General features: G+C 34.1%; 1 protein-coding gene across 3 annotated transcripts in view; it reads right to left on the bottom strand.

The window, feature by feature from the left end:
• The window catches only part of CCDC171 (coiled-coil domain containing 171), a 300,588-nt gene that overhangs the window by 226,892 nt on the left and 60,396 nt on the right, over positions 1–13,300 (bottom strand). For all 3 annotated transcript variants that reach the window (XM_058565834.1, XM_058565832.1, XM_058565833.1), the window contains 2 exons: positions 3,927–4,019; positions 272–432 (listed from right to left, as the gene is read on the bottom strand). In XM_058565834.1, the coding sequence (XP_058421817.1) occupies positions 272–432; positions 3,927–4,019 (254 nt within the window). The remainder of the gene's footprint in view (positions 1–271; positions 433–3,926; positions 4,020–13,300) is intronic.

Raw genomic sequence — 13,300 nt, 5'->3', positions numbered from 1 at the left:
AATATAATATAAAATACATTAATATATTTACTTCCTTGTGTAAGAACTGCATTTCTGAGACTATTTGGAATAGCCATGATACTACAAAATCCAAAAGAGCATTTCCATATTTACCTATACAGGGAAGTACAGTCATGTTTTATGAAGTCCCTTACCCCCAATCCACCACTGACATTACTAGGAGTTATATCTAAAATACTACACATTCAGACTTACATAGGTTCATAAACTCTTTATATTAATTTAGAGAATTTTACAATAAAACACTTACAAACTTAGTTTTGCAAAGCTCTCTTGTGCATTATGCTTTTCTCGCTCATATGCACTTTCAACTTCTTTGAACTCATTCTTGATCATTTCCAAGTCAGCAACAGCTTCTGCTTGGCTGGCCTTTTCTACCTGCAAAGCTCCTTCAAGGTCTCGAATCCGCAACTATCAGACGACAGAGAAGTAAGGAAAGCAAGCAAGGGAATGCTAACATCAGACTCACACTGAGTAGAATAATTGATTAACAGCAGATTATCATTCATCCAAATATTTCTTTCTTTCTGCTTTGGTTTAAAAAAGAAAATAAACAAAAAACAGTTTATTCCCTTTCTCCACATGCTTAATGGAAGGAAGGACAAGTGAAAGAATGAAGAGTGAACTGTGCTACGAAAAAGGAGGGGCTGATATGATACAACCCGTCCCATCAAAGTGCCTAACCCTGACCTACTAATCCATTTAGACACTTCTTTTACAAAACATAATAAATTAAGTGGGTTTTGAAAACTACAGGGAAGTATTCTTCCCCTGTTATGAGAAACACATTACATGAACATCTTTATAAGCCTAAGAAAGTTAACAGATCTTTTTATTCCTAGAGATTTCTTACTGTAGAAAAGTGAAGCTTTTATTATCAAACAACAGTATTTGACCAAAATATTTATGGGGGTAGTAATATGACATCTAGAATTTGCTTCAAAATAATCTGGGGGTGGGGGAGTGGAGGAGGGTAACATAAAACACAGTTGGTCTGAGGTAAGTCTTGAAGCTGAATATGGGTACCTAGGGGGGTCATTTTACTACTCTCTACTTTTGCATATAATTGAAATTTTACATAATAATACATTTTAAAAACTAGATTCCCTATAGACACCAACAGTAGAATAGATAAACAAAGTACATCCCCATAAAAGAATAATACCTAGCTGTAATAAGGCTACAAAATGGCTTCTGAAAAGGAAGTTCTCTGTGTAGTGTTGATATATATTGAAAACAGGAAGGTCCAGATCATTGTATATTGTCTGCTATGTTTTGGACAAAGAAGTGGAAAAAATAAGAGTCATTAACAGGCAAGAGAGTAGAGCAATGGGAGGGACGGGAGTGAAAGTAAGATTTCTCCACCATTTAATATTGTTTTGATTTTTTAACTATGTGGATATTTTTCCTTTTCAGAAAATTAAGTTAAAAATGTTAAATAGTTTACTAAAGTTCAAAAAAAGAAGGGTAGTAGAAAAAAATGCTTCAGACTAGATAGAAAATGGGCTTTAGGACCATAATGGGTTTGAATAACAGCTCTACAAATTAACTTATGTGAACTTGGGCATATAATTAAAACTCCAAAAACCTGAGGCTCCTCATCTGTAAATAGTAAATAATAATAATAATAATATACAGACTATCTACTTTACAGGGCTGCTACAAAGATCTAATGAGACAATATTTAATATTCACTTAACATTAAATATAAGGAGATAATATTTATTTAATAAAATTAAATAAGTATTTATTAAGCACTTAACATGCACCAGGCAATGTGCTAGTGCTCAAGATGTATAGAATAATCATGAAAACATAAATATACAGTCTTTGCTCGTGAGGAGCTCACAGCCTCTAGGAGAGGACAGACCACACAGAAAACGGCAGGTGCTCCTGTCACAGAGGCCTGCACAAAGGGCCATGGAGTCAGAGAAAAGCTGTGAATTCTGCATGGGACAAGCCTCCCAGGGATGGCAAAAGACAACCTGAGTTAGGAAAGACGAACTCAGCAAGAAATGAAGCCTAGGACAATATGAAAATGTTTCATAAACTAATCTATACAAATAATAATCACCAGAATTATTATTTCTAATTATCCAAAAATATTTTGGAATAATTGAAACATTTATTCTCACACTAAAGTAAGGAAGTGGAATAGATATGTAGATATGACTGTAAATTTTCAAATTTGGTCCTTTAAACTTTATTTTCTTTGCCGTTTTGTCTAAACTCAATTTTTATAAGTAAAATTATAAATTGAGGACACATTTTCTTCTGTCTACATTGCTCTTTTCTTTCAGAAAATAAGCACACTCAATCACAAATGATAAACCAATCCAACTGAAAGAAAAGTAGACTTCAATTAACAATTTTGAGTCAACCCTTTTGACTCTACTTTCTCATTTTTATGACACAGCATACAAACAAATTTAATAACAGAATACTTCAAAAATACATTTAACTACAGTTTATGATAAGATGGTGATTAATTACAACTATTTAGTTGTCTCATTTGCTTTTAAACTAGTCTGAAACTGAATTTTACTAGGTGTACCTCACTGAAAATACTCGTCAATATTTATATATATGGTTCCAATGTAACTTTTGCGTTTTTGCTAAGTCATAGCGCTAAGCTAGATATCAAATATTAATTTTTAACTTTATGAGTAAAAATACACATGTAATGATTTTCATTTTTATAGCTATTAACTGTATATTCCCAGTGATATAGCTACAATGAAAAACTTAATTTTGAATTATACCTCTTTCATGAATTTAAAACTTAGCCTTATTGATGCCATTTTGGGTGAGTCAATCATTTTTTTAAAAAAAAAAGCTTAACTTACACTTGTTTGTTTAACATACAACACTCTCAATCAAATACATGGGTCTAAGAATTTTGCAGGTAAAAGGGGCATTTCATTAAAGGTAAAAGTTAAAAACAATTTTATTATAAAATTCTTATAAATTTAGTTGCATCTTATATTAAGACCTGTTTAAACAATAAGGTAAAACTCTGCAAATTCTATTAATTAAAATTTAACATAGGGAAATAGTCTAAGTCTTAAAAAAAATACAAATTAAATTAAGGAACTTAGACTTATGGAACTTTATGTAAAACTTTATCTACAACATAGGCTACAGGTCAGTAGTTTGCCAACCCCCAGTTAAAATGCCTTCGCTTCTCTTAAAAATGCCCTCTCATTCTCTAAGACCTAGGGAAAAGGACATTTTCCTAAGGATGGCTTCATTTAATTCTCCTCTCAGATTTAATCCTTCTCTTTATTATGTTCTCACAGTATTTCAGTATCTCATATTTCTATCTATACATTTATCTACATATCCACATCTATATACATGTAGATATGTAGATATATACTATTTCTGGTAATGGAATGTAAGTCCCAAAAAGAGCTCATTTGCCTTCATACCTTCAGCTCTTAATACAGTGTTAGGTGACATGCATGGGATATACACTCAATAAATGAAGGTACATATTTCTTAAATGTTTTCAAAAAGAAATTCATCCCATGGCTGTTGATAAAAAGAACACTCTGATCAGCAAATCTTTCTGTACCAGGCCAGATGGTAAATATTTTGGACTCTGCAGGCCATAATGTCTCTGTCACAACTACTCCACTTTGCCACCATAGCATAAAAGCAGCCACAGACAAGACAAAACTTCACAAGAACAGGCAGTGAGTGAGATCTGGCCTGTGGCTGCAGTGTGTCAACTCCTCCTCTAATACAGTGAAGACTCTTCTCCACTATATCCTTACAGGAAATAGAATCAGTGTCTTAACAATACACTACCCATTCTAAATGCACACCTTAGTTCTTTGAACACAACGCTGTTTTCCCCAGCTGAATAAAATCCATACAAAAAATATTTGTTTATATTTTACCTGAATAATCTCAGAATTAAATTTCGACTCCAAATGTGCTGCTCTTTCTGCTTCAATATTTTCTTCTAATTTCCTCACTCTTAGAGTGGTTGTCTGAAAACAAATTAAAAGTTTAAGCTCATAAACGTTGGTATTTAAAGTGAATACGGACCACTATATTCCAGAATAGTAATTAACACTTTAAATGACTGTAGCCTCATTTTTTTTACTTTGTAGGAGTGTAAAAGTTGTGTAAAAAGATCATGTAAAAATCTGGGGCCGGTCCGGTGGCTTAGCGGTTAAGTGCGCGCGCTCCGCTATTGGCGGCCTGGGTTCGGATCCCGGGCACGCACCGACGCACCGCTTCTCCGGCCATGCTAAGGTCGCGTCCCACAAACAGCAACTAGAAGGATGTACAACTATGACATACAACTATCTACTGGGGCTTTAGGAAAAAAAACAAAAATCATGTAAAAATCATACTCGGGAAGAGCGCTCCAGAGCTTGCTTTCTTTTTCTTTTTTATTGAGGTGCGATTCACATATAATAAACTATATATATTGAAAGTGTACAATTTGATAAGTTTTGAGATATATATAAATCCACAAAATCACTGCCATAATCAAGATAGGAAATATTTCCATTATCCCTAAAAGATTCCTTGTATCCCTTGGTAATTCCTTCATCCACCCCACCCCACCCCACCACTATCCCCAAGCAACCACCAATCTGCTTTTTGTCACTATGGATCAGTTTGTAGTTTCTGGAATTTTACATAAATTTAATCATACAATGTGTACTCTTTATTGTCTGGCTTCTTTCTCCCAGTGTAATTATTCTGAGATTCATCCATGCAGTTGCATGTAACAATAGTTAATTTCTTTTTATTGTTAAAGTGTTCCACTATGTTGATATACTACACTGGTTTATCTGTTCACCTGTTGATGGATATTTCAGCTGTTTCCAGTTTGGGCTATTACAAATAAAACTGCCACGAACATTTGTGTACAAGTCTTTGTACGGACATACACTTTCATTTCTCTTGCGTAAATAGTGAAGGGTAGAATGACTGGGTCAAATAGTATGTTTTATGTTTCAAGGTTAATGTTTTATGAAACTGCCAAACAGTTTTCCAAATTATTTCCAATTTTATACATCCTCACCAACACTTGGCACGATCAGTTTTCATTTTTTCTGTTTTTGTTTTTGGGGGTTTTTTAGACCTTCAAATAGGCATGTAATGGCATCTCATTTTAGTTTCAATTTGCATTTCCCTAATGACTAATGATATTAAGTATCTTTTCATGTATTTATTTACCAACTGTATATCTTCTTTGGTGAAGTATCTGCTCAAACCTCTTCCCCATTTTTTAAATTGGGTTGTTTGTTTCTTATTATTGAGTTTTGAGAGTTCATTATATAATCTGGATACAAGTCATTCATTGGATATGTGATTTGCAGATATTTACTCCTGGTCTACAGCTTGTCTTTTCATTCTCTTAACAGTGTCTTTCACAAAGCAAAAGTTTTCATTATGATTAAGTTTAATTTATTAATTTTTCAGGCAGGAGTCCACTTCTGGCCAGAAGCAGAAGTCAAGAGCTTTATTTTTGAATGCCATTTTTCTTGAGAAAATCCAACCCTGGGAAGCACTGGCTTCCTAGTCCCAAAGAGGGAGCTGGTCATGACCAAAAGCCTTTTAGGGGCTGGGCAGGTAGGGCTATGGGAACACCAGCTGCACGTGTCTCAAGATAACAGCAGCAAAGAACAGCCATGCTGAGAGTCCTGCCTGTCAAATATAGATAGTGCAACAGGGATGGAGAAAGGCATTACTAATTTGATTTTCTTTCCTAGATAAAATTTGGGAAAGAAATAAGTTTCTATTCATTATGTTTACTCTATCATTTAGCCTAAGCTGAAGCTTTTTTAATTTTATTTTTTAAATTTTTTTTGCTGAGGAAGATTCGCCCTGAGCTAACATCTGTACCAATCTTCCTCTATTTTGAATGTGGGTCACCACCACAGCATGGCTGATGAATAGTCTAGGTCCATGCCTGGGATCCAAACCCGCAAACCTGGGCCGCTGAAGTGGAGTGACCGAACTCAACTACTAGGCCACGGGGCTGGCCCCAAGCCCAAACTGAAGCTTTTTTTAAACGCTCAACTTGATTAATTTGATTTTTCCTCTTTTCTCCCACCATTTCTTTTTATTTACAGACAGAGATGTAATGAATAATAATGAGAAGGAGCATAAATAAAAACCGGATAATGCACAAAGTAATCAAGCAGTCTATGAATAAGTAAGAAAAGACTACACTTTTCTTTGAGCAAAGTAATTCCCGTAACATCTGTCATGGTACAGAGCATAAACACAGATATCCCTTCTTCTCTAGAGGCCATTTTAGATATCACTTGCTACTAATGACTTTTGTAGTCAAGAAGCAATTCTTCTTGGGGATTTAATCACTCTGTGTTTCACAAACATGAAACTCACAAAATATATATATATTTTGTTTTGTTTTGTTTTTTGCTGGGAAAGATTCACCCAGAGCTAACATCTGTTGCCAATCTTTCCTCTCTTTTTTTTTATCCTCCCCAAAGCCACAGTCCATACTTGTATATTCTAGTTGTAAGTCCTTCTAGTTCTTCTATGTGAGCCACTGCCACAGCATGGCTACTGACAGATGGATAGTGTGGTTCCACATGGGAACCGAACCCGAGCCGCCGAAGTAGAACGTGCCGAACTTTAACCTCTAGGCCATCAGGGCTGGCTCACAAAATATTTTTTACACTGAATTATTTTCTTTATTTAGATTGTGCAACCCTGTCAATAATATTTCTTAATGATTTATTACACTAGAAAAGACTTTTTTCCAACACTAGAAAAGACTTTTTTCCAGGCAGCAGATACAGCACTAAGTCCAAATATGATCTTTTTGGGTCTAAAAATAATTTAAATCCAAAAGGATAAGATGATACTTTACATATAATCTCTTCGAAGGTAAAATCTGACAATTATATCCACTAAAAAAGAAACTAGTAAATATTCATAGTTTAGCCTAAAGACTCAAGACATTCAGAAAAACTGGCAATGAGGAAATTTGGATATCTGATGATACTAAGGGATTATAATTACTTTTTTAGGTGTGATAACAATTGGTATTTTTTAAAACTCCTATCTTTTAAAAATACATATTACAGTATTCATGGATGAAATTATATGAAGTCTGGATTTGCTTTAAAATAATCAAAGCTGAGGGTTACGAGGGGGTTGGTTTCTGAAACAACATTGGCCATAACTTGATAACTGTTGATGCTGAGTGATGGGCACATGGGGCCCATTATAGCATTCTCTCTACTTTCGTGTGTGATTGAAATTTTCCATATTGAAAAATTTTTTTAAATAGCAACAAAAGCAAAGGTATTAAGCTTAATGAGAAAGTATGGCACTGGTATCATTATTTACCCAACAAAACTATATTTTGACAACAAAAGATCATTAGAATAAATTAAGCCATTTATACCTAAAGAGAAAAAGTAGATGGGAAGGTGGAGTTTAAATTAATCAATTCCTACCTACATTGTTGAAATATTAAGATAAATCAAAGAAAATATTGCCTTCATACTCACTTCCACCTTTCTCAGAACATGTTTCACACCAAATATTAGCCCCAAGGATGTTATTAGCTATTATACAAAAAAGCAATTTCATCATCACAAGCATGTGAGAAACACAGGATTAAAGCCAAACAATTTTCTTTACTAAAGGACTTCTCAAAAAGTTAACATGACAATCCTGAGAAAGAAGAACAAAGTTGGAAGGCTCATGTTTCCTGATTTCAAAACTACTACAAAGCTACAGTAATCACAACAGTGTGGAACTGGCATAAGGACAGACATATAGATTCACAGAAAACAAGTAAGAGTCCAAAAATAAACCCAGGCATCAATGGTCAATTGATTTTTGACAAGGGTGTCAAGACCATTCAATGAGAAAGAATCATTTTTTTCATTAATTGGTGCTGAGACAACTGAATATACACATGCAAAAGAATAAATCTGGACCCCTACCTCCCAGCATGTATAAAAATGAATTCAAAATGGATCAATGACCTAAATATAAGAGCTAAAACCATAAAACTATTAGAAGAAAACCTAAGGGTAAACCTTCATGACCTCAGATTTGGCAACGGATTCTGAGATATGACACCAAAAGCACAAGCAACAAAAGCAAAAAGTAGACACATTGGACTTCATCAAAATATTAAACTTTTGAGCATCAAAGAACATTATCAAGAAAGTGAAAAGAAAACCTAGAGAATGAGAAAAAATATTTATAAATCATGTATCTGATAAGGGTCTAGTATCCAAAATATATAAACTCTCACAAGAAAAAGCCAAACAACTCTTTTAAAAATAGGTAAAGGACTTGAATAGAAATTTCTCCAAAGAAGATATGCAAATGGCCAATACGTATGTGAAATGATGCTCAATATTATTAGTCATTAGGGAAACGCAAATCAAAACCACAAAGAAATATGTCTTCATGCCTACTGGGATGGCTATAATTTTAAAAATGGAAAATAACAAGTATTGGTGAGGATGTAGAGAAATTGGAAATCTCATACATTACTGGTGGGAATGTAAAATGGCGCCACCACCATGGAAAACAATTTGGCAGTTTCTCAAAAAGTTAAACAGAGTTACCATACAATCCAGCAATTCCACTCCTGAGTATATACCAAAGAGAAACAAAAACGTTCAAAAAAAAACCTTACACACAAATGTTCATAGTAGCATTTCTCATAACATCCAAAAGCTGGAAATGATCCAAATATCCATCAACTGATGAATGGATACACAAAATGTGGTATATCCATACAATGAAATATTATTCAGCCATAAAAAGGAATTAAGTATCGGGGCCGGCCCGGTGGCGCAAGCGGTTAAGTGCGCGCGCTCCGCTGCGGTGGCCCGGGGTTCGCTGGTTCGGATCCCGGGCGCACACCGACGCACTGCTTGGCAAGCCATGCTGTGGCGGCGTCCCATATAAAGTGGAGGAAGATGGGCACAGATGTTAGCCCAGGGCCGTCTTTCTCAGCAAAAAAAAAAAAAAAAAAGAGGAGGATTGGCGGATGTTAGCACAGGGCTGATCTCCTCACAAAAAAAAAAAAAAAAAGGAATTAAGTATCAATATATGCTACAATATAGAGGAACCTTGAAAATATATTTTAAGTGAAAAAAATCAGACACAAAAGACCATACATTGTATGATTTCATTTCTATGAAACGTCCAGAATAGGCAAATCCATAAAGATAGAAAGTGTATTAATGGTTGCCAGTAGCTAGAGAGAAGGAGGTATGATCAGTGACTGCTAATGGGCATGAAGTTTCTTATTGGGGTGATGAGAATGTTCTGGAATTAGATAGTGGTAATGGTTGCACAAGTTTGCAAATATACTAAAAAACACTGAATTGTTTACTTTAAAAGGGTGAATTTTATGATATATGAAGTATATCTCAATGAAAAACTTTTTAAAAATCTCTGAGTGGAAGAACCAAAGGCAATGCCAAAGAAGTGACAGCCACCTAAGTCAAGCTCAATTTCTGAAAAAAATCCCCTCTACATGCTCTCTGAATCCTTAGAACAAGGGACCCGCATTGGTGGTAGGTATAAAGCATGGTGCATACTACAGCAGAGAAATTCTTATGTTTAGCCAGACTAAAATGAGCATTACTCTAGGTAGTCCCAATACTAGTAAAGAAAAAATAAAAAATTATGTAAACCCCACAAGATGAAGTTTCTGTCCTTAAAGAATTAGTTGACTTTCTCAGTATTCACTATGCTCATTTTAGACTTCCTAAGTCAGAAGAATTCTAACCAGTCACAATGAAATAGCCCATAGACAACTGAGAATAAAGGATCAAAACAAGCAAAAAGCTCATAAATGGCAGATAGAGGGAAGAAACTAGGCTGACGATGTTAAGATATATTTTTTCAGATTCCAAAAAGCATAGTGTAAGTTTCTCTATCAAAATAGTCGTCTTATATTAAAATGCAGAATATTCAGTGATTCTATGATAAAAGAATCAACAATTCGTCTTCTTTCCATTTCTAAAGTATATGTTATGTCATATTATTTAATTAACAGATTTTCACTCCAAAAGTCAAGAAGAGGTTCTGATTTTCCTGCGTAGACCAAAACCAAATAGGCTGAAATAATAAACCAGAGATCACATCTTTATTTTCATACCCTCTTGTTTTAAAGGAAATGCCCAGAAGAAAACAAATTTATAAACTGTTTATTATTACTAAAACTATCAATTAATCAGAAAGGACAGCAAAAAAATCTTCTTTAGAAAATCTTTAAACAAATTCCTTCCAAGAGTGGGCTTTGTTGATAGACATAAGCAAATTAAAGCCCTCATAATACATGTATTTTTTTAATCTTTTAGTCTGGAGAATTAATTCTTATATCCAGCAGAGGGTGCTAGAGGAACATCAACATGCTGGTCACAAAATTTTTTTCCAATAAGAGGGCCTAAGAGAACTAATAGAACAATCACAAACTGTCTCATTAGGATCCAATTCTAATATAATTGACAAAGCAACGGCAGAAAACATAATGGAATTCAGATTAAAATACAAAATCCAACACAAATTCATCTACACCACAGGTCAATTTAACTATATACAAGTTTGCCTGTAATACAAGTATTACACTATACTATATCTGTTCTCTAACACTACGAACCTCAGAGTTCTTCATGTAACATAAAATGATCACATATTTTATCATTTATTAGCTGGCTGTCATGTCCTTCCCTACTGCTATACACTGCCAAGAGATTTTTATTTCAGTAAATACTGTGTTCATTGTACCTAATTTTTTTTATTTATGATTTAAATCTCATTAAATCACATTAAGCTCAATTACATAATCTACTCCACTTAAGGAGAGTGTTCATCTTTGAAGAAGGTAATATAGAGACGGATGGGTCCTGTCCAACCCTCTGGTACGTGTTATTTTGTCATGACTTGGGACATGAGCTGCTGACTCCAATTCAGCAGCAGAACTAACCAAGCATATCCAGACGACATTTGTTCTCCACACCACATTTGTTCCCATGGCTTCCATGGGCCTGTTCCAGAAGTTTTTCACAAAAGTTATGAAAAATATGTGTACAATGAATTTACTGAAAGACTAGGCAAAAACAGCTACTACATTTTTTCCTCCTTAAATTGAATACATCCAGCTCACAGGATATGCACGAACTTAAAGGAATTAGTCAAACAGAAAAAGTTTGATACAATGAAATTTAGCCCACTAAAATGGATGTCAAGAAAAATAGGGGAGGAAATATCACACAAGCACCCACAAGTTAGAGATTTCTCAGTGGTGGGTCATATAGCACTGTTTCCAAAACAGCTGCACAAAGTTTACCCCAGAATGTCAACAGCTGTGTAAATAGAAGGTGGCTGTTTCTTTAATTGTTTTTTCCAGATTTCATCACCCGATATTTCCAATTAATGGACACTTTCACAAGTAACCAATATAGTAATAATTCATCTTCAAAAAGATGATTCTAAGGAACTGAATCATCATAGACTGATTAATTCTATAATGGTTATTTTAGTGGTGAATATATTTTGTTATATTTGAGTGACCGTAAATAATTTATTATAGGTGTGTTAATAATTAACAACATACTTATTCCCTATTTGTGTGGGTGGGAAAAAAGAGTAGTACTGTACTTGGATGTCAAACTGAAGATCTCAACGTATTTTTTATTACCAAAAAAGACATCTTAAAGGGTTAAAGTTTCTAAGTATTTGACAAGTATCTGAAAAACAGAAGCACCATAATATCATACCATTTAACCTGAGTCATATATTGCGGAGTCATAAAGAAGAACAATCTAGAAGTCCTTGATTATTTATCATCCTTGTTCTAATCAAAGAATTTAGTAATATTATTATTCAATTAGTCTGACTTAATATGGCTTTTTTTTAAGTAAGCATTTATATTGCTAAGTGTCACATCTACACCAGAGAGTGTACTTATATCAAAGTCATTGAGGATATCAATCCTACAATTGAATACTAATATTCCACAGTTTTCAAAGAAGTTTCATACGTATTTTGTCATTTGACACAACAATATGGTATGTTTTACAAAACAGGCCAATACACTATAGCACATAACATTTTCAATCTCTATAAGGCATTCTGATTTGAAGATTTGGTTTTTCTTGAGTAACTCTCTTACTTTGCATGTAGCCAGCACATGCAAAGAGAAAAGTAACTCTAGTCAGAGGCAAAATTAATGCTTCCTTTGTGACTCAGAACGTGGGAATTGTTAGATTTCAACCCAGAAATCCAAACGTTATATTTATTCCTAATCCCATTCAGCAAATGCTACTTTATAAAAACACTTACAAGATTATTAAAAACAAACAAAAAAGTTTGCATCTTTTCATGATAATCTCATTGATATTTACTTTATAGGTCAATCAAAAAGGAAAATGGGACAATTCACAGAACACCTACCACATGCCAGACACCATGCTAGGTCCTCAGCCGTGACCGTAAGGCCAAAGGGGTGCTGACATATCTATAAGCATTTCCATTGTCAATAAGGAAGACCTGTGTCATGGATGAAACCTCATTTCCCTCTAGAGGACATTCCTTATATTTTTCTGCTATGAATTACAGTTTATTTGTAACTGTTTAATTGATGGCCAAATCATACTTGCTTTCCAGAATCCTCTAGATTATTTTACATAAACTGGCTCACTTAAAGTGGTCCTCACTCTAAAATTACACAGCAGTTTCAAGAAATAGCAGAAAGTACAAATATTCAGAGCTCTATGTGCCATCATCTTGACATGGTTAACTGTGCAGTTTCAGGAGAGGAACCTTAAAGTTAGTCACTGAGAACGGCAATAATCAGAGGCTTAACAGTTTCAGAAGAGGCATATGAAGGCAACAGGATGACTACAGGAATAAATTGGAGAACACAGCAATTTTTTTTTATTCACAAGGAATGAGTGACAAGTATATCACTCAGACTGTAAAACAGTTTAAAGGAAAAAAAAGTTTTTATTACTTTTAGGTATACTAAAAGAAACCACAGATAATGAAAATAGAAAATTTCAGGAACATAATTTATAGGCCACAAATTCTGATTAGCATCGTAATAAATTAATTTAGCATCCTTAAAAATCACCTTTACCTCTTCTGGCAACAGAAGCTTCAGTATTTAACAAATATTTTAATGAACAGAACTTTCAATTTTAAAATCCATTATGAATATAAATTTAAAAATGTATAACACTCATAAGCATAATTGTATAACCCAGGTGATTTCATCATTTACCTACTTTATAGTTAG

Source organism: Diceros bicornis, chromosome 22, assembly GCF_020826845.1.
Source record: "Diceros bicornis minor isolate mBicDic1 chromosome 22, mDicBic1.mat.cur, whole genome shotgun sequence".
NCBI classification, from domain to species: domain Eukaryota; kingdom Metazoa; phylum Chordata; class Mammalia; order Perissodactyla; family Rhinocerotidae; genus Diceros; species Diceros bicornis.
The sequence above is the reverse complement of the archived record's forward strand: the minus strand, read 5'-3'. Positions and strand labels throughout refer to the sequence as shown.